The sequence below is a fragment of the Drosophila montana genome, unplaced genomic scaffold, assembly GCF_035044405.1.
Source record: "Drosophila montana isolate Dmon_TW-CO22-7 unplaced genomic scaffold, ASM3504440v1 contig_3733_1, whole genome shotgun sequence".
Classification (NCBI taxonomy): Eukaryota; Metazoa; Arthropoda; class Insecta; order Diptera; family Drosophilidae; genus Drosophila; species Drosophila montana.
The window spans coordinates 4,432,537-4,453,240 of record NW_026998620.1 but is presented as its reverse complement, the minus strand read 5'-3'; the positions used below and the strand labels follow the sequence as shown (position 1 = coordinate 4,453,240).

The following is a 20,704-nucleotide window of genomic DNA, read 5'->3' as shown; positions in this document are numbered from 1 at the left end:
AACAAAAAAAAAATATATATACATATATATCTAAAGGAAAAATCGGTTGAAAAATGATTTTTTTTCTTTATTTTTTGATTTTTATATAAATGTTTATTGTATATCTTAAAGTATTTTAAAGTATTCGATATCTTAAAATATCTTAAACCAAGCTCAGTTTATAGAAACAGTTATAGAAACAATCGGGCGGACATGAACAATTTGCATTAATAAGCCATGCTGCAAGGGTATTTAATGTTCGGTGTGTTCTTTTCAAAGCCGGCTCGTAGTCAAGATTTTTCAAAGCCCGAATGACTTGGCGCTTTTCAGATATCAATAGAAGAAAAAAAAAAACTACGCATGTAATAGATATGCAGCCTTCGTTTGCGGCTCTTATCAATTTTTGAGCGGCCCAAACTTTAAACCTGAATCAAGACTCCAAAGGCCAAAAGCGTATACGACATGTGCGCCACGTCCAAAACGGACAGAGGAAGAAGAAGAAGGGGAAGCAGGGGAAGATGGGGGAATAATAATTAAACGTGTGCTTCTTTTGTGCTACGGGCAACGCGTGTCTAGAATTGATCGTCCGATCCGTAGACGGGCCGATTATCGCATAATGAGAAACTGGATGTTGACGTCAGCGGCAGGGGCGCGGTTACGTGCGGATAAAACTTCTATTTATTTACATTTTTTTTTTTTCCAACAATGTGTACGCAATTTTGCAATTGCCTCGCTAATTGATTGGCCAAACTCTATAGAGTTACGTCTACCTTCAAAAGAAGAAAAGTCTCGCCTTGTGGGTGCAAATATTTATAGAGCATCGCGATTGTGAGCTCGTTTTCGGGTTGGACAAATTAAAGAATTTAGCTTTGAGCATTTTTAAGCGTTCAAGTATTCGGGAAGAACACACACACATATACGAATTATAGCTGATTTGCATGTGAAGGTTGGCCATGTTTAGGAAATTAATAGCCAAGTAAATAAATATGCAAAAAATTTACAGCATAGATCCAAACGCTGTTTGCTTAGAATCAGCCGTGATATTGTGTATATATATATATATATGTATGCAGCATCTAGAATATATTATATGCATATAGAAAAAGAGACGGGTGTATATGTATATATATATATGCCGATTGACAGAGGCTGAAAGGCAAAGTCCAGTCCCGAATCAAGAAATTTTGCCATTTATGATGTTGTTGGGGCGGGCTTGGAATTAGTTGCCGCTGCCAGTTATAGCTAGAATGCCAATAAATAGCCAAATGGGCAAAAATCAAAAATATATAAAACGGAATATAGAATTTGTATAATATGCTCGCTTATGATATTGCTTATTAGTCATCGAAGTGCAGACGTCTAGACATTAGACATTAGGCATTAGACATTAGGGCAGCTTTCTCTAAGGAACATCATCTGTTTACGTATTCTATTAAGGGTATAGTATTTCTGCTTTAAAGAGGAAACTCTTCTTTTACAAAACTTACATATTGATTAGGAAGACAACCTGCGTTAATATAGCCTTGTTTGTTTGCATCTCGGTTTTAAGCCAACTAATCTCTCAGCTATATAGAAAACTGGATGCCGTAGCTTAAAATCATACAACTGTCATAGGAAATAGCATTCGCAAAGATTAACAATATTTTTATTTATATTCACACTTATCTCAGAGTTTTCCTTGTGTATCTAACAGCCGGAAGAAAGTATATGTATTCTTGATCAACACGACGAGCTGCGTTGATCTCAAATGTCTGTCCGTGTGTTTGTGTCTGTATCTGAAATAAATATTTTCGATATCTCCAATGTTTATATTATCGATAAATATCGATTTTATGACAGAGTATTTTAAGCATAGCTCGAAAATTATATTAGCCAGATTGAACAAACTAGGTATTAAGGTTCTTCGCATTATGAATAGACTAAAAATATTTCTGTTTTTGGATATACACACATTTGGGTATAATATTATAAATTTATTATCATATGATACTATATTATTATTTAAATAACATATGAATCAGCCTTTAAATACCAAAGTTAATCATGAAATACTTTCTATAAAATATTTAATAATTCCTATAAAATATGATAGTATACATTAACTAAAAATACTAAAAAAATTAGCTATAAATATGAATTCTACAATTTCAAAAATGGGGAACTACTGTAAAAATCTTTAATTCTGTGCTTAAGCAAACCCTGAAGCTCGTTGCTCAGTTGCCCAAATGAATAGGTCACTTGGACATCTGAATGAGAATGCTTGTTCTTTTCTTAAAAAAATTAAAAAAAAACACTTTAAATCGAAAGTTGATGAAATTTGAGACAAGTTTGATTCTGGTTTGTCAGACTGAATTAAACATGAAGACGATTTCCTGATTAACATGAACATATAACTAGACTAGGAGATAGAAGCAGGCATATACAAAATATAAATATATGTAAATGTTAATAGATTGCGTAACATTTAAGCCAAATCTGAATATGTTTATTAACTCTTGCCTAATATTGTGTGATCGTCCGGTCAAATTGCATCTCAGATAGGCTGTTAATTCTGCTCAGGCAACTTCTAGACAAGATGCACGTGTCGGATTGGGTTAAGAGCATGTTAAGCAAAGCAAATACAAACAAAGTTCTCGCGGTTTGTCAAAAAAGCAATGAGAAAAACGAGAAAGATGGGCTACATTTTGCACGCCGAAGATTAAATACCCTTGCAGACCGATCTTTCCTAAGGCAGCTATATGATATAGTGGTCCGATGTGTATTAGATTTTGCATAAATGTGGGGAACATAGTGAAACTTATAAGTGGCGAGTTTGGTCAAGATATCGAAAAAAACAAAAAAGTTTTCCATACAACAACTTTTTCTCGACCGATCGTTCCTATGGCAGCTATATGATATAGTAGTCCGATGTTGTTAGGATTTTGCATATATGCGAGGAGTATAGTAAAACTAATAAATGCCGAGTTTGGTCAAGATATCTTGATAAGCAAAAAAGTTTTCCATATAAGAAACTACTTTTTGATCGATCGTTCCTACGGCAGCTATATGATATAGTAGTCCGATGTTGTTAGGATTTTGCATATATATGAGGAGCAAAGTAAACCTAATAAATGCCAAGTTTGGTCAAGATATCTTGATAAGCAAAAAAGTTTTCCATATAAGAAACTACTTTTCGATCGATCGACCCTATGGCAGCTATATCATATAGTGGTCCGATGTCGTTAGGATTTTGCATGTATACGAGGAGTATAGTAAACCTAATAAATGCCGAGTTTGGTCAAGATATCTTGATAAACAAAAAAGTTTTTCATATAAGAACCTACTTTTCGATCGATCGTTCCTATGGCAGCTATATGATAGAGTCGTCCGATCCAGCTGGTTCCAACATATGTACTGTGTGCAACAGAATGAGGCAATTCTGCAAAGTTTCATAAAGATAGCTCTGAAACTGAGAGACTTTTTCGCATAGACAGACAGGTCGTAACATATTTCACGACAAAATTATAATACCCTGTGCAAGGGTATAAAAACGATGACTGGCCAGAAAATGGGCGGCATTTGGGCTCGTTTCGGTTTGGTTTGGTTACGGTCTGATATAATTCGAGAATGACGCGCAAATTTGCATGCAACGCCCGCCGAGTGGCAAGCGTCATAATTAGAACGGCAACAAAATATGAATTTCTCACCGAAACTTGTCATAGCTGATGTTAAGTAAAGATTTATGCCAGTTTTTTGAAGTGCGCCGCATTTGTCTGTGATTGCGCCATTAGCCAGACCAATTATTGTGATGGAACTGCCCCCAGCAGCAGCTGTCACAGGCAAACAGGTTTCTGCGCTCCGTGGCTAAAATATAAAAAATAAATGCCCTCAAGTTGTCTGTCCTTGAACTATCCTGCTCCTGCTGCTGGCTGGGTTATTCCCGCTTACACAAAAACTAGATGACAATCAAAATCGAACGTCGAAATCAAACCAGTTTCGAGTCCAATCTTCCATTCCTGCCCATAATAATTTTCAGCAAATATATAATCATGTGTATCTCGCATCCCTGGCTGCCTGTAATTTAAGCCTAGCGGCTAAAACAAAAAAACCAAAAAAAAAAAGCTGTAAAACAATTTTACAAAAATGTACATGAAAACAGAAAATCGCTTTGTGCTGAGACAAGGCAAAGTTTTGAGCTGCTCGAAAAAAAAGGGCCTGATTAAGCAGAAATTCAGCAGGGTTATTGCCACGGAAACCTGCGACGCTTTGACTAATTTACATGCTCATATACATATTAGTTAGATAATTTGCACCCAACTGCAGTGCGTAGTATAAATCAGGGCTGGAAACAAAACAAAACAAACAAAATAATAACAACAAATTATTCGGAGCTTCGGCTTATATAAAGAATCTACTCTTTTGAGTAGGTCTGCCTTGAGGTTCGTTAAATTTGGCCGTGAATTAACAAATGGGCGTGCTCTGCTCGGGAGAGCCCGACTACGAGATACCCTGCACCTTTGTAGTCGGATCCGATGCAATCTTTATGCAATTAACAGGGCATAATTGTGACAGCCAAATGAAAGAATATACCTAATACGAAGGTTGTACTTATGAAAATGAATTAGATTTCGTGATTTTGGAGAAATGGATGGCGGTATTCAAAAGGTGAAATACTTTAAATCTATATAAGTTTTCTACGAGAGCTTACATGAATTGTATCTAGGTCTTATATCTTTTAAATTATGATTTATAAATCATGTCTCAAAATTCGTTTTTAATATATGAATATTATGAAAATGAGAGGCGATATAGAATTATATATATAGCATATGTATCTCTAGCTATTGTAGTGTCTGAAAACGAAGCGTTCACAGACAGATGATGGATATATAAACGGACATGATCAAGAATATATATACTTCAAAAAGTCAGAGAGGGACTTGCCCTTTTAATCTATACACAAAAAGTTGCAGCTAGCTTTATATGGTTTATGTCTAAAAATATATGATTCGGTTTGGGTTTTGGTTCGTCTGTTTTATGGGCTCAACCCGAGAATTGTGGGTTTGAGCCAGCCCTGATATTTATATATATATATATCTATATATATAGTTAGTTTAGCGAGCTGGGCCGTATTTGCTTTATAGCTTATTTACAAAAAACATCCCATTAATAATGTCGCATGGGTCGCGCGTGGGCGCGGCTTCGCTTTGGCTTTCGCAATTCTGTGTGCCTTCGTGATTAACATGCTCGTCCGGCCAACAACAGTAGATCAAATATCAGTTGACTAACTGCATCAAAGGTGGCCCAGGTGCTAAAAATACAACATTTGGCTGATCATCTATTTGTTTAAATTGTAGTTGGAGCAAAATGTCGGTCAGACTGAACGAAACACAGAACATTGTTGACAAGATGGTCAACTTCTTTGTGGAGCACGAGGATCTGCGCACAAAGGTGAGTTGGTTAAATCGATCTATCTATCTCTTTATCTTTAACGTTATCTCTCCACAGAGCTGGTTCTTGTCGAATGCGCCCGGGCCGCTGTTCATGATACTCGGCGCCTACCTGTACTTCTGCCTGTATGCCGGGCCGCGTTATATGCGCGACCGCAAGCCGTTCGAGCTGAAGAACACGCTCCTCATCTATAATGCCGTACAGGTGCTGCTCAGCTGGGTGCTCTTCTACGAGGGCTACAAGGGCGGCTGGGGCGGACATTACAACTTCAAGTGCCAGCCGGTGACATATGCCACAGATCCCATCTCCATGAGAGTAAGACGCACGACAATATACTCTAACTAGCATTAATTGTGCTGCTGTTTCTATTTAGATGGCGCGCGCTGTTTGGCTGTATTACATTGCCAAGATCACGGAGCTGCTGGACACGGTGTTCTTTGTGCTGCGCAAAAAGGATCGCCAGATCTCGTTCCTGCATCTGTACCATCACACGCTGATGCCCGTGTGCGCCTTCATTGGCGTCAAGTACTTTGCCGGCGGCCATGGCACATTGTTGGGCTTCATCAACTCCTTCATCCACATCATTATGTACGCGTACTATCTGCTGTCGGCCATGGGACCCAAGGTCCAGAAGTATCTGTGGTGGAAGAAGTACATTACCATTCTCCAGATTGTAAGCTATAGCGAGAGCGTGTTATTGATCCAGTCAATCAACCATATTTTGTTTTATTTTTGCAACAGGTGCAATTCCTTATTATCTTTGTGCACACGCTGCAGATTCAGTTCCAGCCCAGCTGCAATTTCCCCAAATCGATTGCGGCGCTGCTCACCTTCAATGCCGGCCTCTTCACCTACATGTTCAGCTCGTTCTATGTGCACAACTACAAGCGGGAGGCCAAGCAGGCGGCGCAGGCCAAGCTGGCGGCGGCACAGGCCAAATTGGCGGTTAAACAGGAGTAGAAGCGACATAGCCGATGTTTTATATCTTTTGCCTTAAGATCGATAGCCAAAGGCGATCGTTAGTTAGGTTTATATAGCCTGTACACGTCTACTGTGAAGATACACTTTCTTAACGGGTATTCCACACCCCGACTACCCCCATCTTTAAGGTATATACATAGATCAAGCTGGGTGTATGTACATTTTCTAGCTGTTAAGGTTCCTTGAAGTCAGCAATGAGTTTGTGACAAAGGAACAGTCGCTATTGCACTTGACGTGATGGCAAAGTATAATAGAACCAAATATTTAAGTTTAGTTGTTCGATATGTATGTAGTTTTTATTTTATTGATTGGCGTGCAATAAAACTCTAAGACATACAGCAGATGGCAAAACACCAAATTGTCATTAGCAGTAATTTTATTTGCCATTTTCTTTTCTAAATTCCAAAACATTAACATGTAAATTGTAAAATATATTTTCAAAAAACAATAAATAAACAATACGAATTGAATTGTATAATTTTTTCGTGCCTAAAAGTATGCTTTGCGAATTTCAGGAAAGCAAAAGGTATTAATTATTCCCGCTAGATGGCGCGCACGTGCCGCTGAGTCTGACTCAGAGAATTAATTTCCCAGTTAATTTCTTGGAACGAGCCGTGTTTTATTATTGTAATTTGCGTGCGTATTCATTTTTTATTAAAGTGCAGCAAAGCAGCTGGCTAATTTGGGATTTACATCAAGCAAAAATAACACAAAGCAGCTGCTGCAAATGGGCTTGTACCTTAATTTAGAATTTTGTAAAAAAATGAAATGCATATTAGTATAATTTTATTCATTAATTCTAAAAATTTTCGTATTTTCAGTTACACTTTTTCTTATTAATTTTTGATATGCCTTCTCTAGACAGATATGTAAGCAGAATACTGCGGAAATTCGATAAAGAACAGTTGACTGACTTGAATTCGAGATAAAAGACTTCCAGAGAAGAAACGTGACTCAGGCAATATTTACCAAATGATGTACTACTTAAGATGATTAATATATGATACATATTTCGATATCTGTATAAGCACATTGGCCATAACATCCGGACTTGAGTTTCGCATATTCAGACTCAATTCGTAGCTAAACAAATTAATGGGCTGTCTAAAAGTATGCTAGAAAAATAATTTATGTGTATCTATGTATTTATGTATGTCACTATTCAATACATATGTATGCACGTTTGCTTGTATGTGAAGATGTGTGTGTATGTTGAAGTTGCAGGCAAATTGAATTTGAAACTAAAACTCGCCTCGCAGTGTTGGCGAAAATGTGGTGAAGTGCAGACGCGTCCCTTCCGCTCGTTGGCGCGTTGTCGTTTGCGTATTGTTTGTTGTAAGTGTCGCATTGTTGTTGCTATAAATATACTACTTTTGTTGTTGTTGTTGTTGTTCGTTGGTCTGGTTGCTGTTGCCAGGTATATAGGTATATTCGCATGGCTCAACTGTTGGCGTGCGCATTTTTATATTGTATTTAGGTTAAATTCGCGTTCGCGTGTGTGTTACAAAATGTTGGAAAGTGTGCGAAAAGTAAAAAAAAAAACAAAAAAAAAAATAAAAACAAAAACAAAGCTAAAGAATTGCTTGGCAACGTTTTTTTTGGTGACGTTGAAACCTGTTAAGGGAAATCTGTGCGAAAAAAGAAAGCGATTTTTCGCCGATAGCCACGAAAACTCGACTAACTCCGAATGTGAATACAGAAAAAAAGTGCTTTCAAAGTTGTTTAAAAATAGATTTGATTTGAAAATGCAAATATATGTTGGAGAAACGCTTACTCATGCGCGCACACATACACACACACACACGCGCAATCAGATAGATCGACACACACACACACACATGTACGCATTCAGTTAGGGTTTTTCCTCTGGCGTTGCCATCCCATCCCTGAAGATGCAAACGTTGCAGACTTTGCATAGCCGCTTCTTGTTCATCTGGCGTTTCCTGCGATGCCGCTTGGCAACAGCCGCGGCAACCAGAGATACATATGTATGTATATACATAAAGAAATATACTCGTATATACACATACATATATGGACGCTATCAAAACAAAAAGAAAAACAAAAGCAAATGCGGAGTTCAGGCACGACGCTTCGGCTTTAGAGCTGCTCAGCTGGTCGCCAAGGGGTGAAGCTGTGGCAGCAGCAGGGCACACACCTGAGTCCAAGTGTGCGAGTGCCGTTAAACGAGATCTGTCAGATACATTTGCGCCCATACAAGCAAACACACACACACGCATACACATCGACAAACGTATCTGTATTGGCTTGCGAATAAAAACACAAAGCGAAGCTAAAAACTCACACACACTTGTACCTATGTACATGCAAGTGTCTGTGTGTCTGTGTGTGTGTGTAGAGCGGCATTTAAGTGTGTGTGCGCGTTACCTGAATATCGCGACTCGCGAGCGAACTGGCAGCTACCTGTTGATGAGACCGCCACTCACGGCAGCAGCTTTTGAGATACTTTGTAGTGCAAATATCGTGTTTAGCATATGTGCTGCTCCTCACCCGCCAGACTGTCTACCGTCTCTTCCTTTCGTCCCATAGTGCCTCCTTCCCCCTCCCGCCGCCCCTCCCTCCCTCCGTTCGTCTGCATTGCACAAACGACAAGTGCTAATTTACTTATCACAAATTTGATTTGATTACATTTTTATCTAATTGCGGCGCACATGCGAGAGTGCGGGCACACACACACGCACACACACTCACACACATTTACTGTGATTTGCGTGTGTTTGTGTGTGACGCACACAAGTGCGAATTCATGCCTAGCCTCTTAAGTTTCCCATAACATGCGCCACTCTCAGCAGCAAAGCCAAAGGTGCGATAAGCAGCGACGACGGCAGCGACGGCGACGGCGGCCGCAGCAGAGGCAGCGGCAACTTGAGGAATGTTCAAGAAAACGCCAACTCGATTTCATACCTGATCAGTTTAACAGAGAAACGCGCCGCGATCGCAACGTAGATTTCCGTTTGGTTACGTTAAATAACCACGCGCGATTTTTTCTTACGAGGCGTCTAAAGAAACGCCCGACACGCGCGCCCCCGCCCCCCGCCACCCCTCGCTGTCCAATTGGATTTGATAGCCGTTTGGCTTCGATTGGATTTGTTTTTGTTTTGATATTGGCTTTTAATTATATATATGCGCTTATATATTTGACAACGCTTGGCTGTGCTTAGGTGCTTGCCACCAGCCACCAACAACAACAACAACAACAACAACAACAACAACAAAAAGAATAACAAATAGTAACAATTTAATTGCTTAGTCGTCAAGCTGAATAACCAAAGAGATACAGAAACAGACAACAAAACAATAAACAAATAAATATTGATCAGTTCGTCGCGCGCAATTAGTGATAAAGCGTTCCGCAACTGCGCCAAGTGCTGCCAAACCAAAGAACTGCAGAAAGAGTTGCACAATAAAGCAACACACACACACGCACACACACCAACACACACACACACAGGCAAAATGCTGAAAACAAAAACAAGCGACGACAAGCTGGACACGCTGCTCTCCCGATCTGTGGTGCCAATCATCGATCTGGCTCATTGCGGTAAGTCCAACTCAACCATGGCAACTTATCCATGTACATAAATTTTACAATGCGGGTTCAACATGTGCCTGGCTCGGACTTTGGTGTGCTAGTTGCCAGTTGCCAAGCACGCCTTCAACCACAGCTCCAACATTCGCTGATTAATTAGCTACAGACCCTGACTCATTCCTAGATAATTAACAGTTGTTCATGTTGTGGTTTTCTCTTGCGTGTCTGTGTGCCTGGTAATTGCAGTTTCCTAATTATGCCCTTCTTTGCGGGTATAACAACTTTGTTACTAAATATGTAACGCACAGAAGTAGACGGCGACCGGATCGAACCACTAAATTATTGTAGTAGTATTTTATATTAATTTATTTAACTTATTTTCGGGTTGTCTCTTTTACATTTATTTCCTTATCGATATCTACTTATCATGCTGTTATAATTAAAACCATAATAACTTTTGTGTTTCTTATCCGATCTTGATGAAATTCAACAGTTGAGCCTATTGTGCTATAGAATATTTGTATATTCTCAGAAGGTCAATGGCATTCAAATTGTGGCCAAAATTGGAACTTGGTAAAATAAAACTATATAAAAAAACAAATATAGCTGCCAGCGCAACCGATGGGCTAAGAGCTTAGTTCTAGTTCCTGAACATTTTCTATACTTTTTTTGAGCGTATTATAATTTTAACATTTAGAATGAGACAACTTCGATCCCCTAAAGTATAAATATTCTTGACCAATTGCAGTCCGATTAGGTCAGATCGGAGCTTTATATCATAAAGCTTGCAAACTTTATTAGTTTATAAGGATATCGTAATCGAGCCTGGCTTTTATTAATTTCACTGTTCTCCCTATATATGAGCCATATCTTGTCAACATCGGTTTTGTATGCCAAATAGCTCTATACGTAGAGTCCGTCGATAAGGGAGTTTATCTATTGTAGTATTATCTATATTTCTAGATATTCACAAGAGTTTCACTATTCTCCTCACATATCTGCAAGAGCTTAACCCATTGTTCTGCAAGGGTATTTAATCTTCGGCGTGCCACTTTCTTGTTTTTTTTTTCGAGCTCTCAATCTATTGCATTATTTATCGGAGTCGATATTAATTATTGACTTGTGCTGCTGACACTTTCACGCTGTCAACTTAAATGTTTTAAAAGTTAAACACAAATTAAAAATTGTACATTCTGCATGTTAAGCAAATGTTAAAGTGAAACAAGCTAGACTAATATAGCTGGAATATGAAGAGAATGAAAAGTCTTCTGCTAATAATTTGCATCAAACGATTATTAAACAATATTAATTTGTCATAAAATATTTGCCGGAATATGCTGCACATACTTTAATTATTAGCTAACAAATATTTACCAAAATGTTTTATCGTTAGTCATAATTTAGTAGGCCATAAAACTTTTATTGATACTAAAGTAAACACACAAGCTAATGGCCCAAAATTATGACATGTCATGGTTAGTGCACTTTGATGGCTGGCAAAAATAAATATTGTCCATACATGAATAATTTGTATGTGATATAGTATATCATACTAGATAATTATTATAATTTGAACAATTACTGGACACCAAAATATAAATCGTAAATATTCAGATATATTATATACACTTGTTAGGCACACATATAAATACTTGTTTAGTTGAATTCTATTATTATTTAGAATCCATTTATGCAGATAGTATAACTTTATAAAATATGCCTTTATGCATATTCATACTATCTGCATAAATACTAAATATTTTATGAAGAACTTGTTTGATTATATTAAAATTCAACTACAACTGATAATAATTAAATGCAACATAAAGCTCTATTTTACATTTCGATGAAATGTGATAAAAGAGTTGAGGCTTGTATTTGCCAGGCAGAAATATGTATAATAGACTTAATGTTAAAATGCCTGCTAACTTAGACTAAAAATCGATTATATTAAAATTCAACTATAAATGACAATAAGTTAATGCAACATAAAGTTATATATGACATTACAATTAAATGTGAAAAAAGATCTGAGGTTTATTTTTGCAAGGCAGAATTGTGTATAATAGACTTAATGTTAAAGTGCCTGTTAACTTAGACCGCCAAATCGATTCAACTACAAATGACAATAAGTTAATGCAAAATAACGCTATATTTGACATTCCGATTAAAGGTAAAAAAGAGTTAAGGCTTATATTTGTCAGGCAGAATGATAAAGTGCCTGTTAACTTAGACCACAAAATCGATTATATTAAAATTCAACTACAACTGACAATAAGTAAATGCAACATACAGTTATATTTCACATTTCGATGAGTTGATGTTAATATTTGCCAGGCAGAAATATGTATAATAGACTTAATGTTAAACTGCCTGTGAACCTAGACCACAAAATCGATTATATTAAAATTCAACTACAACTGACAATTAGTAAAAACATTATAAAGTTATATTTGACATTGCGATGGAATGTGAAAAAAGATCTGAGGTTTATATTTGCTAGTCCGAAATATGTATAATAGACTTCATGTTAAAGTGCCTGTTAACTTAGACCCCAAAATCGATTATATTAAAATTCAACTACAACTGACAAGAAGTAAATGCAACGTACAGTTATATTTGACATTTCGATGAGTTGATGTTTGTATTTGTCAGGCAGAATGATAGACTTCATGATAAAGTGCCTGTTAACTTAGGCCGCGAAAAAGGCGCGTAAGTAAGACAAATTGGGTATAAATTGATTTGCAATCGTATATCTCTTGGTAAATCGATAACTTGATAATAAAGCTGCAAATTGGTATTGTAGATATGTAAACAAATTGTTGATGTATTTAGCACAATGTGTATTCCATACTTCGATGACAAAATTAACAGTTTGTGTGGCTGACAGGCAGGGAATATGCGCAATGGGCGACTTCGAGTCGTAGAGCCATGCCAAGCCATGCCCAGTCGACCTTCACTTGGGCACTTGACCTCCGTGCGACGACTTAGCGTCCAAAACATTTCAGCCATTGACCCCCAAAAGGCAAGTAAATAAACGACATTGACAGCTTGAAAGTTGTGCGCCGCAGTTGTGTCAACGGAACCTAAATTGCTTTTTCAGCTCGAGAGAGGTTTTTGAACTACTTGGGGTCTATGAAGTGCTTCCCATCATAGTTCTGTGCCTGGCATTGCAAGTGCGGAAATTCAAACAAAATTGCAGCACAATATTTACAATCGCGTATTTATTCGATTTGATTTGCCTTGTGATTTTATTTCGATTTTTATTTCTGTTTCTGTTTTGGCTCTGGCATACATTTGCATATTTTTGCATACCATATACATATGTATTTATTTGTGCTGCACTTGTTTGGGGCGGGGCGTGTGGGCGTGGCGCAGTGTTTGATTTGTTGTTTGAGCTTCTATATTTACCCACTCTGCTCCCGGGCTAAGCCGCGTAATAAACTCGGTAACAGGCCCGCAGCTCGTGACGCATTTGGCCAGCGAATTCCCAGGCAGCGTCACCCGTCGATTGTCAGCTTAATTGAAACATGCGGCAAATATCGTCACAGCAGCTGAGCTGAGAATTAAACAAGCCAACAACAATAACGACGCGCTTTCTGAATCCGATTTAAACCGGCTTTAACCTGTGTGCGGGGCTTGGCATATCTAGCCAAAGTTTAACTCTGTCGCAGGCTTCCAGGTGTTAAATGAATTTTTTGTCATTTTATGTTTTGTTATGGACTGTCTCTCTCTCTCTCTGAAGAATCTGACGCATTCAAATGGCCAAATTTAAAATTCAGCTTGCAGGGAGGGTCATTTTTGATAAATGATAATTGGCGACAATTCGAGGTTGATACCGATTGAGTATCTTATGCATTTAGAGAATATTTGTATTGATTTTGGTTGAGATATCGCGTAAAACAGCGAAATGTCCATATAAAAACTCAATTTTCGAACCAATTTTCGATGTTGAAAAGATTTTGCTTTTAGAAGCTGATAAAGGAGCAGATAAAGGAGCAGATAAAGGAGCAGATAAAGGAGCAGATAAAGGGGCAGATAAAGGAGCAGATAAAGTAGGAGATAAAGGAGCAGATAAAGCAGCAGATAAAGGGGCAGATAAAGGAGCAGATAAAGCAGCAGATAAAGGAGCAGATAAAGGGGCAGATAAAGGAGCAGATAAAGGAGCAGATAAAGGGGCAGATAAAGGAACAGATAAAGGAGCAGATAAAGCAGCAGATAAAGGAGCAGATAAAGCAGCAGATAAAGGAGCAGATAAAGGAGCAGATAAAGTAGGAGATAAAGGAGCAGAGAAAGCAGCAGATAAATGAGCAGATAAAGCAGCAGATAAAGCAGCAGATAAAGGAGCAGATAAAGGAGCAGATAAAGCAGCAGATAAAGGAGCAGATAAAGGAGCAGATAAAGGAGCAGATAAAGGAGCAGAGTAAGACTATATCGGGCTTGGTCAAGATATCTTGCATACCTTTCTTTCCTAACCTACTTTTCGACCGATTGTTCCTATGACAGCTATATGATATAGAGCTTCGATGTTTATAAGATTTTGCATTTATACTAGGAGCATAGTTAAATTAATAAATGTCGAGCTTGGTTGAGATTAATTGATAAACAAAAAAGTTGTCCATACAACAAACTAACGAACATGACTATATCGACTGATACTGATCAAGAATATATATACTTTAGGGGGTCGCTTATGTGCAGTCAAATTTTAATGACATATTTATTATTGCCTCTTCAAGACCAAATTTCAAGATTTCGATTTTTGGCCAGTATACAAATTTTTTAATGTATATTGCAGATTTCTTGCAAGAATGTTAATTATATTTTCGCCCATTTCATGACGATAGCCGATAGATGGACATGGCTATATCGACCGATACTGATCAAGAGCATATATACTTTACTGTACTTACATGCATTCAAATTTTAATGAGAAAATTATTATTGCGTCTTCAAGACCAAATTTCAAGATTTCGATTTTTGGCCAGGCCTCAAGTATACAAACTTTTTAATGCATTTTGCAGATTTTTCTTTCAAGAATGTTTATTATATTTTCGCCCATTTCGATTCATATAGATATGCAAATATTTGTGGGCATTTATTTGAACGATCCGAACATCAAAGAAGTACAGACTATTTTCCCTGAGTGTTTTTTGTTTTAAAAAATTATAGATTTAATAAATATTTTATATGGTTTTGTGGCCATTCTACATTTGAGTCTGGCAATTTGAAGCGTAGCCAGGCTTTTTACTATAGTAATATAAATACTTTTTTTTTTTACCCACACTCAGGCATTTGGGCAGACGCCCGCCCATTCAACTACGCGCGCGGTTTATTTGTCTATAAATATAAATATTCTATAAGTATGGTCGAACATTTATGTGTACGGCATTCCCCAACTAAATTGATGCCATTAAGCTGTTCGCGTCTGTATATAAATTGCGCTATATATATATTTAATCAATTCGATTTTCAATACAAACAAAGCAAAGCAATTTGTAGCCTTGTGATCGACTACAAGATGCCCATTAGAGAATCGTATAGAGCATGGTTATTAGACAGGGTATGCTCGGTTCTTCATAAAAAAGCAAGTAAGAGGTTTTAGTTGGGAGCTCCCGACTAGGGGATACTCTGAACCCTCATCTTCGAACAGGCGATATGTATAAAATGAAAGATACTTGATATATGTATACTATTCTAGAAGCCGAAATGGTTCAAAAAACAGGATTTCGATATCGATTTTTATCGATTACTTGGAAACGGGGAAAGTTATCGAATATCGGAAACATACTCGTTCTGCGCGGGCACTAGGAGGACCTACATCTAAAATTTCAAGTCTATAGCTTTTATAGGTTCTGAGATCCTTGCGTTCATACAGACGGACGGAAAGACGGACGGAAAGACAGACATGACTAGATCGACTCGGCTATTGATGCTGATCAAGAATATATATACCTTATGGGGCCGGAGATACTTCCTTCTGCCTGTTACATACATTTGCACAAATACATTATACCCTCTTTACCCATTTTCAATGGGTTCAGGGTATAAAAATATACTGAAATACAAATGGACGTTCAAAGCTGATAAAGAATATATATATATATATATATATTTATTTTTTTGTATAGAGCTGTAGAGGTTTCCTGTCGCATACAGTTGCATAGTTTTATTTTACCCCAGATTAAGTATAGGGTACAAAGCAGCAGGCGTCGCGTCAATAGAAATTCCACGCATAACATACACAAAACAAGAAGAGTATACAAAACGACGTCAAACGCATTGACGTTTGTTTACAGCAGAACGCCCATAAATATCGAATATATATTGTGTATATACATATATATATAAATATTCGTAAACACAAACAATTTGGCAACGGATCGAACTGTGATGCCAATCAAATATTTAGAAATAGAAATTCAAAGCCAAAAACCAAATTCGTTTGCCCCTTCCCCCCCTCCACCCCCTTCTCCTCCCATGTGGCAAGCAGCGTTCGAGGCGATGATCTTCAACGATTGCGACAGGCGGCCTCTGTACATTATGCTCGCTGCTGCTGACTCAATTAATTAGCCTCAATATAGATAAATTAGCGACAAGTTAGCGACTAGCATGCGAGCTGTTCCCAATTACAAGCTGCCGCAAATTGAAAGGCGACCCAAAACACATTCGCCGGCCAATTGAAGTGCATGCAAACATGCTCCACATCGCGTCACGCCCACAAATTAACTCAAATACAACCAAACGGCACTGCGAATCTGTATATAGTATATCTATATCTATATATATATAACTGTTAGTGCACGGTAAGAAAAGGTTTTTGATAATTCCACCAGCAGTTGTGGAAAAAGTATGGTAAACGGATGGAAGAAGGCTTTGGGGGAATTTCAAAAAGGTCTTTGCGAAAATTTATTCGGATATGATTTCACACTTTTCGGCAAATCCACTGGAAAATGCGGAAAAATTAATGTAAATTTAATATGCAGCTAAAAACTCACTTTCCAGCAAAATAACCAACTTTTTGCTTTTCATTCGATCGACATCAACCTAATCTTAAAATAACTACAAATAATAAATAATTTCTTTAAGATTGATTATTATCAAAGAATATATATTCTTGTTTTTTTTTTTCAACTAATAGAACCTTATAGATTAAATTAAAATAATGATATTTAAAAATGTATACTTTAATTTACATTTAAATAATGTTTTTTACACTTATAGTGGATTGAAAATGGGGTTAAAGTTAGCAAGAGTGTTAGTTTAATATGAAGCTAAAAACTTATTTTCAAGAAAAATAAATAACTTTCTTGCTTTTCATTCGATCGAAATCAAGCAAATTTTAAAATATCTAAGACTTTTAAGACTTGTGCTTGTGCTTGGCCGTGCAAAGCCGGGTAATGCCAGCTAGCATTGAGTATAAGTCCATGTGCATTCAATCAAATGAAATCGAAAGGCTGCGTTGCGCTTCAATTGATGCCATTCAGAAGCCAGCCTGACCTCTCGCCAAGCTATCTCATCATCGTCATAAACATTATGTTGCCCCCCCGAAAAAAAAAAAATTCCATAGAATTTGTGTACAATTTAATGTGTATGCCGCCTGGTGACAGAAATCTGTTTTGGGTGCCCAAAAAAAAGGCCGAAGCACGACACGCACTGATAACTGCACATATACAACGTAATTAGTATTAGCCGTGAATTTGCTTGCTTATCAGTCGAAAAACTGTGCGTCATGCTCCTGATTAGAGTGAGAAATGGGGGCGGGCAGGGTAGCCCAGGTGGGCAAGGTGGGCTGAAATTGGCAATTATATATTTATAGATTGCGCATACGCCGCGTGTGTCAATGCGAACGCGTGCAAATGTATTTGCAATTATTCATATTCATTCATTGAAAAAGATTTATTCATATGCATATATATAGAGTGAAATTTCAAATACAAAACGCCGCATCACATGCACAAAGCCGTATCTCGGCGAGATAAGGGCCTGGCTATATCTGTGGACTTTAAGCTGTTTCACGCTCTTCAGTTTATGAGCTTCGTTTTGCAACCTCTATTGATAGATAGCCCCATCACCTGCCGCGTCTTCGACTCGACTTGACTTCCGCCGCACTTTTATTTTCATATAATTTTCCGCCCGGGAAAACCAAATCGTGTCGCGTCGCATTGGCATTGCAACTTGATTGCATTTACCTTTATTGCATTCGTTCGCCTTGCATTTATCGGGTTTTCGATGCTTTAACTCGACAATTCCACAGCTCAAAATGGGTTTTATATCATTGGCCATTATTGCGAGCTCCAATTAGTCGAATTTCCGGAACGTGGATTTGCTCGACACTTGGCGTGTGGCATTTTGGGCGTTTATTGGCGTCCATATAGTTTCTAATACGTTTGGGGTTTTTGTACTTTAATTGGACGGGCTGCGAACATGTTATTTATGGTTATTGACAGCAGCTGGCCGGGGCTGATAATTATTGCTTGTTGTTCCAGGAAATGATTGAAGTGGCAGTTCCTCTGAACCACGCCCACGCACTTAACTGATGATCACTATTATCGTTATATATAATTACAGGCATTGAGGAGGTGCCCGTCAAATCTGTGGTGAATCGTGTCGGTCATCAGCTCCAGAAGGCGTTATCCGAGAAGGGCATGGCTCTGCTGGTCAATCACGGCATATCCGACGAAAAGGTGACTAAAACACATTTTCATTTCCATAACTATTCTAAAACGAACTGTGATTTAGCTGAAAACGGCTTGGGATCACTTGGATGACTTTGTGGATCTGGCGTCGGATGTCAAGCAGCATTATATACGCAGCGATGGCGACAATCACGGCTATGTGAGTCCTGGTATTGAGCGCTTCGATGGCAAGACACCGGAGCTGCGACATGCGTTCAACATATGCACGCTGAATGCCCAAAATCTGCCGGAGGAGCCGCTGCCGGGCTTTGCGGATCACATTAGCACACTGGCCAAGGACTTTAAGGCGCTGGCCAGCTTTATACTACAGGCGCTGGCTGTCTCGCTGGACATTCCGCACACGTTCTTCCTCGAAAAGCACTCACACATGCTGTCCGGCGATCACGACAACATGACCACCCTGCGCATGCTCTACTATCCGCCCGTGGTGGACGATGAGCCCGGCCATAGTCAGAACGATGTGCTCAAGGGCCGTTGCCAATATAGCTACCAGCGCTGCTTATCCGATCAGCCGGACTTTCGGCCCGAACACAATCCCCGCGACGACGACCTCAACGAGCTGGACGGCGTGCAAACGAATGGCAAGGACGGAGATGGCGAGCTCTCCGAGCACAAGCTGGCCAACGGGGCCGTCATACGCTGCGGTGCACATGTCGACTACGGCACATTTACGCTGCTCGCTCAGGACTCCGAGGGTGGCCTCGAAGTGAAGCTGCCGGGCAGCGAAAAGTGGCATCGTGTGGGCCACTTGCCGGGTGCCATATTAGTCAACTGTGGCGAGATCCTGTCCATTTGGACCAGGGAGCGATATCCCGCACTGGTAGGCAACGAAATACTAAGTTAAGGACTCGCAGCCTTATCTCATGTCCTTTTCTTTTGTACAAACCGTAGCAACATCGCGTGGTTATACCCGAACAGGAGCACATACGGTCCCGTGGCCGGCACTCAATCGCATTCTTCTGCCATCCAGACAATATTACAATGATATCTCCCAACGATCTGCCTCAAACCGATGCCGAACAGAATTCCGCCTGTCTCAAGCAGCGCAAGAAGTCCTTCAAGGCGGCGAAAGAGCGGTAAGCTTTGATCCCACAAAACAACAAAAATGTACTAACTTGATTTTCTTCTTTTTCTTTTTTTTATGGGTTTCTTTGTTGTTATCACGCCGTAAATTGATCAACCCAAAGCGTATACAATGCGTATCAGTTAATACAGAAAAAGTTTAAAGATACGTATACCAATAACAATCACTCTCAATGACGTCCCCCCCTAACAACCCCTCACAACCCCCCCATTCATCGCGTCATCCAGACTGAGGAGAGAGAGAGAGTTTCCGTCGTATTTGAGAAAAGTGAACAACACGCATGTTGTTTGTAACTTTTTATTTTTAAATATCATTATAATATACGATTGTAATTGCTTCATTTCTTTAGTTTGTATCATATGTATTTGATATACATACATGAATATTTATATACAAATACAATACAATGCATACAACATACAAATATATGTATATATATGTTTTGCACAATTCGAGTATTAATATTAGTTATACACCGAGAGAAACGCACACATATATTAACATTTAGCTTAGAGATACAAGATGCAACTATTTCCTTTTCACTGTCCAAAGTTGACTCAGATTCAATCGGAGATCAGAGACCATATAGACATATATCTTTTTATGTCTGGCTGCGGTGAGTTTTTACGATATCTTTCAATTATCTGAATGTGATTCATTCAAATGTTTATTTCCATTAGCTTTTGCTTAAATTCCTCATACACATATACATAAATATATATACTATATATATATATTTGTTTTTGCTTTTTCTTCAACTATGCACAAAAAACACATTTAACAACTAATTGTTATTCATTTGTATTTTGGTAATTTCATTACATGTAGTCAAACTTTTGGACATTTACCGAGAGTATTTGGCTCTGCTTGATTGATTGATTGACACCGAATGCTGCATACTCTCTTTAATAAGTTTTATATACAAACAATATACACAACTACGGCTACAGCGTACACACTTACTTATTAGTTAGTAACTAA

General features: G+C 38.3%; 2 protein-coding genes across 2 annotated transcripts; both read left to right on the top strand.

The window, feature by feature from the left end:
- Positions 1-5,163: 5,163 nt before the first annotated feature.
- On the top strand, positions 5,164-6,860 carry LOC135436782 (very long chain fatty acid elongase AAEL008004). Its single transcript, XM_064694503.1, has 4 exons — positions 5,164-5,409; positions 5,467-5,724; positions 5,783-6,082; positions 6,151-6,860. Exons 1-4 carry the CDS (start codon positions 5,326-5,328, stop codon positions 6,367-6,369), a joined length of 861 nt encoding a protein of 286 aa, XP_064550573.1. The 5' UTR covers positions 5,164-5,325; the 3' UTR covers positions 6,370-6,860.
- A 793-nt stretch (positions 6,861-7,653) lies between these two features.
- LOC135436683 (1-aminocyclopropane-1-carboxylate oxidase-like) lies at positions 7,654-19,939 on the top strand. Its single transcript, XM_064694368.1, has 6 exons — positions 7,654-7,725; positions 9,662-9,952; positions 18,512-18,627; positions 18,683-19,459; positions 19,531-19,715; positions 19,827-19,939. Exons 2-6 carry the CDS (start codon positions 9,868-9,870, stop codon positions 19,897-19,899), a joined length of 1,236 nt encoding a protein of 411 aa, XP_064550438.1. The 5' UTR covers positions 7,654-7,725; positions 9,662-9,867; the 3' UTR covers positions 19,900-19,939.
- The last annotated feature ends 765 nt before the right edge of the window (positions 19,940-20,704 follow it).

What these genes read in the sequence shown, in the direction of transcription:
- LOC135436683 (XM_064694368.1), top strand. Translation starts at nt 9,868, where the DNA reads ATGCTGAAAACAAAAACAAGCGACGACAAGCTGGACACGCTGCTCTCC. An exon ending in CATCGATCTGGCTCATTGCG is followed by an intron (nt 9,953 to 18,511) that starts GTAAGTCCAACT and finishes ATATAATTACAG; the next exon opens with GCATTGAGGAGGTGCCCGTC. An exon ending in GGGAGCGATATCCCGCACTG is followed by an intron (nt 19,460 to 19,530) that starts GTAGGCAACGAA and finishes TACAAACCGTAG; the next exon opens with CAACATCGCGTGGTTATACC.
- LOC135436782 (XM_064694503.1), top strand. Translation starts at nt 5,326, where the DNA reads ATGTCGGTCAGACTGAACGAAACACAGAACATTGTTGACAAGATGGTC. An exon ending in ACGAGGATCTGCGCACAAAG is followed by an intron (nt 5,410 to 5,466) that starts GTGAGTTGGTTA and finishes ATCTCTCCACAG; the next exon opens with AGCTGGTTCTTGTCGAATGC. An exon ending in ACATTACCATTCTCCAGATT is followed by an intron (nt 6,083 to 6,150) that starts GTAAGCTATAGC and finishes TTTTTGCAACAG; the next exon opens with GTGCAATTCCTTATTATCTT.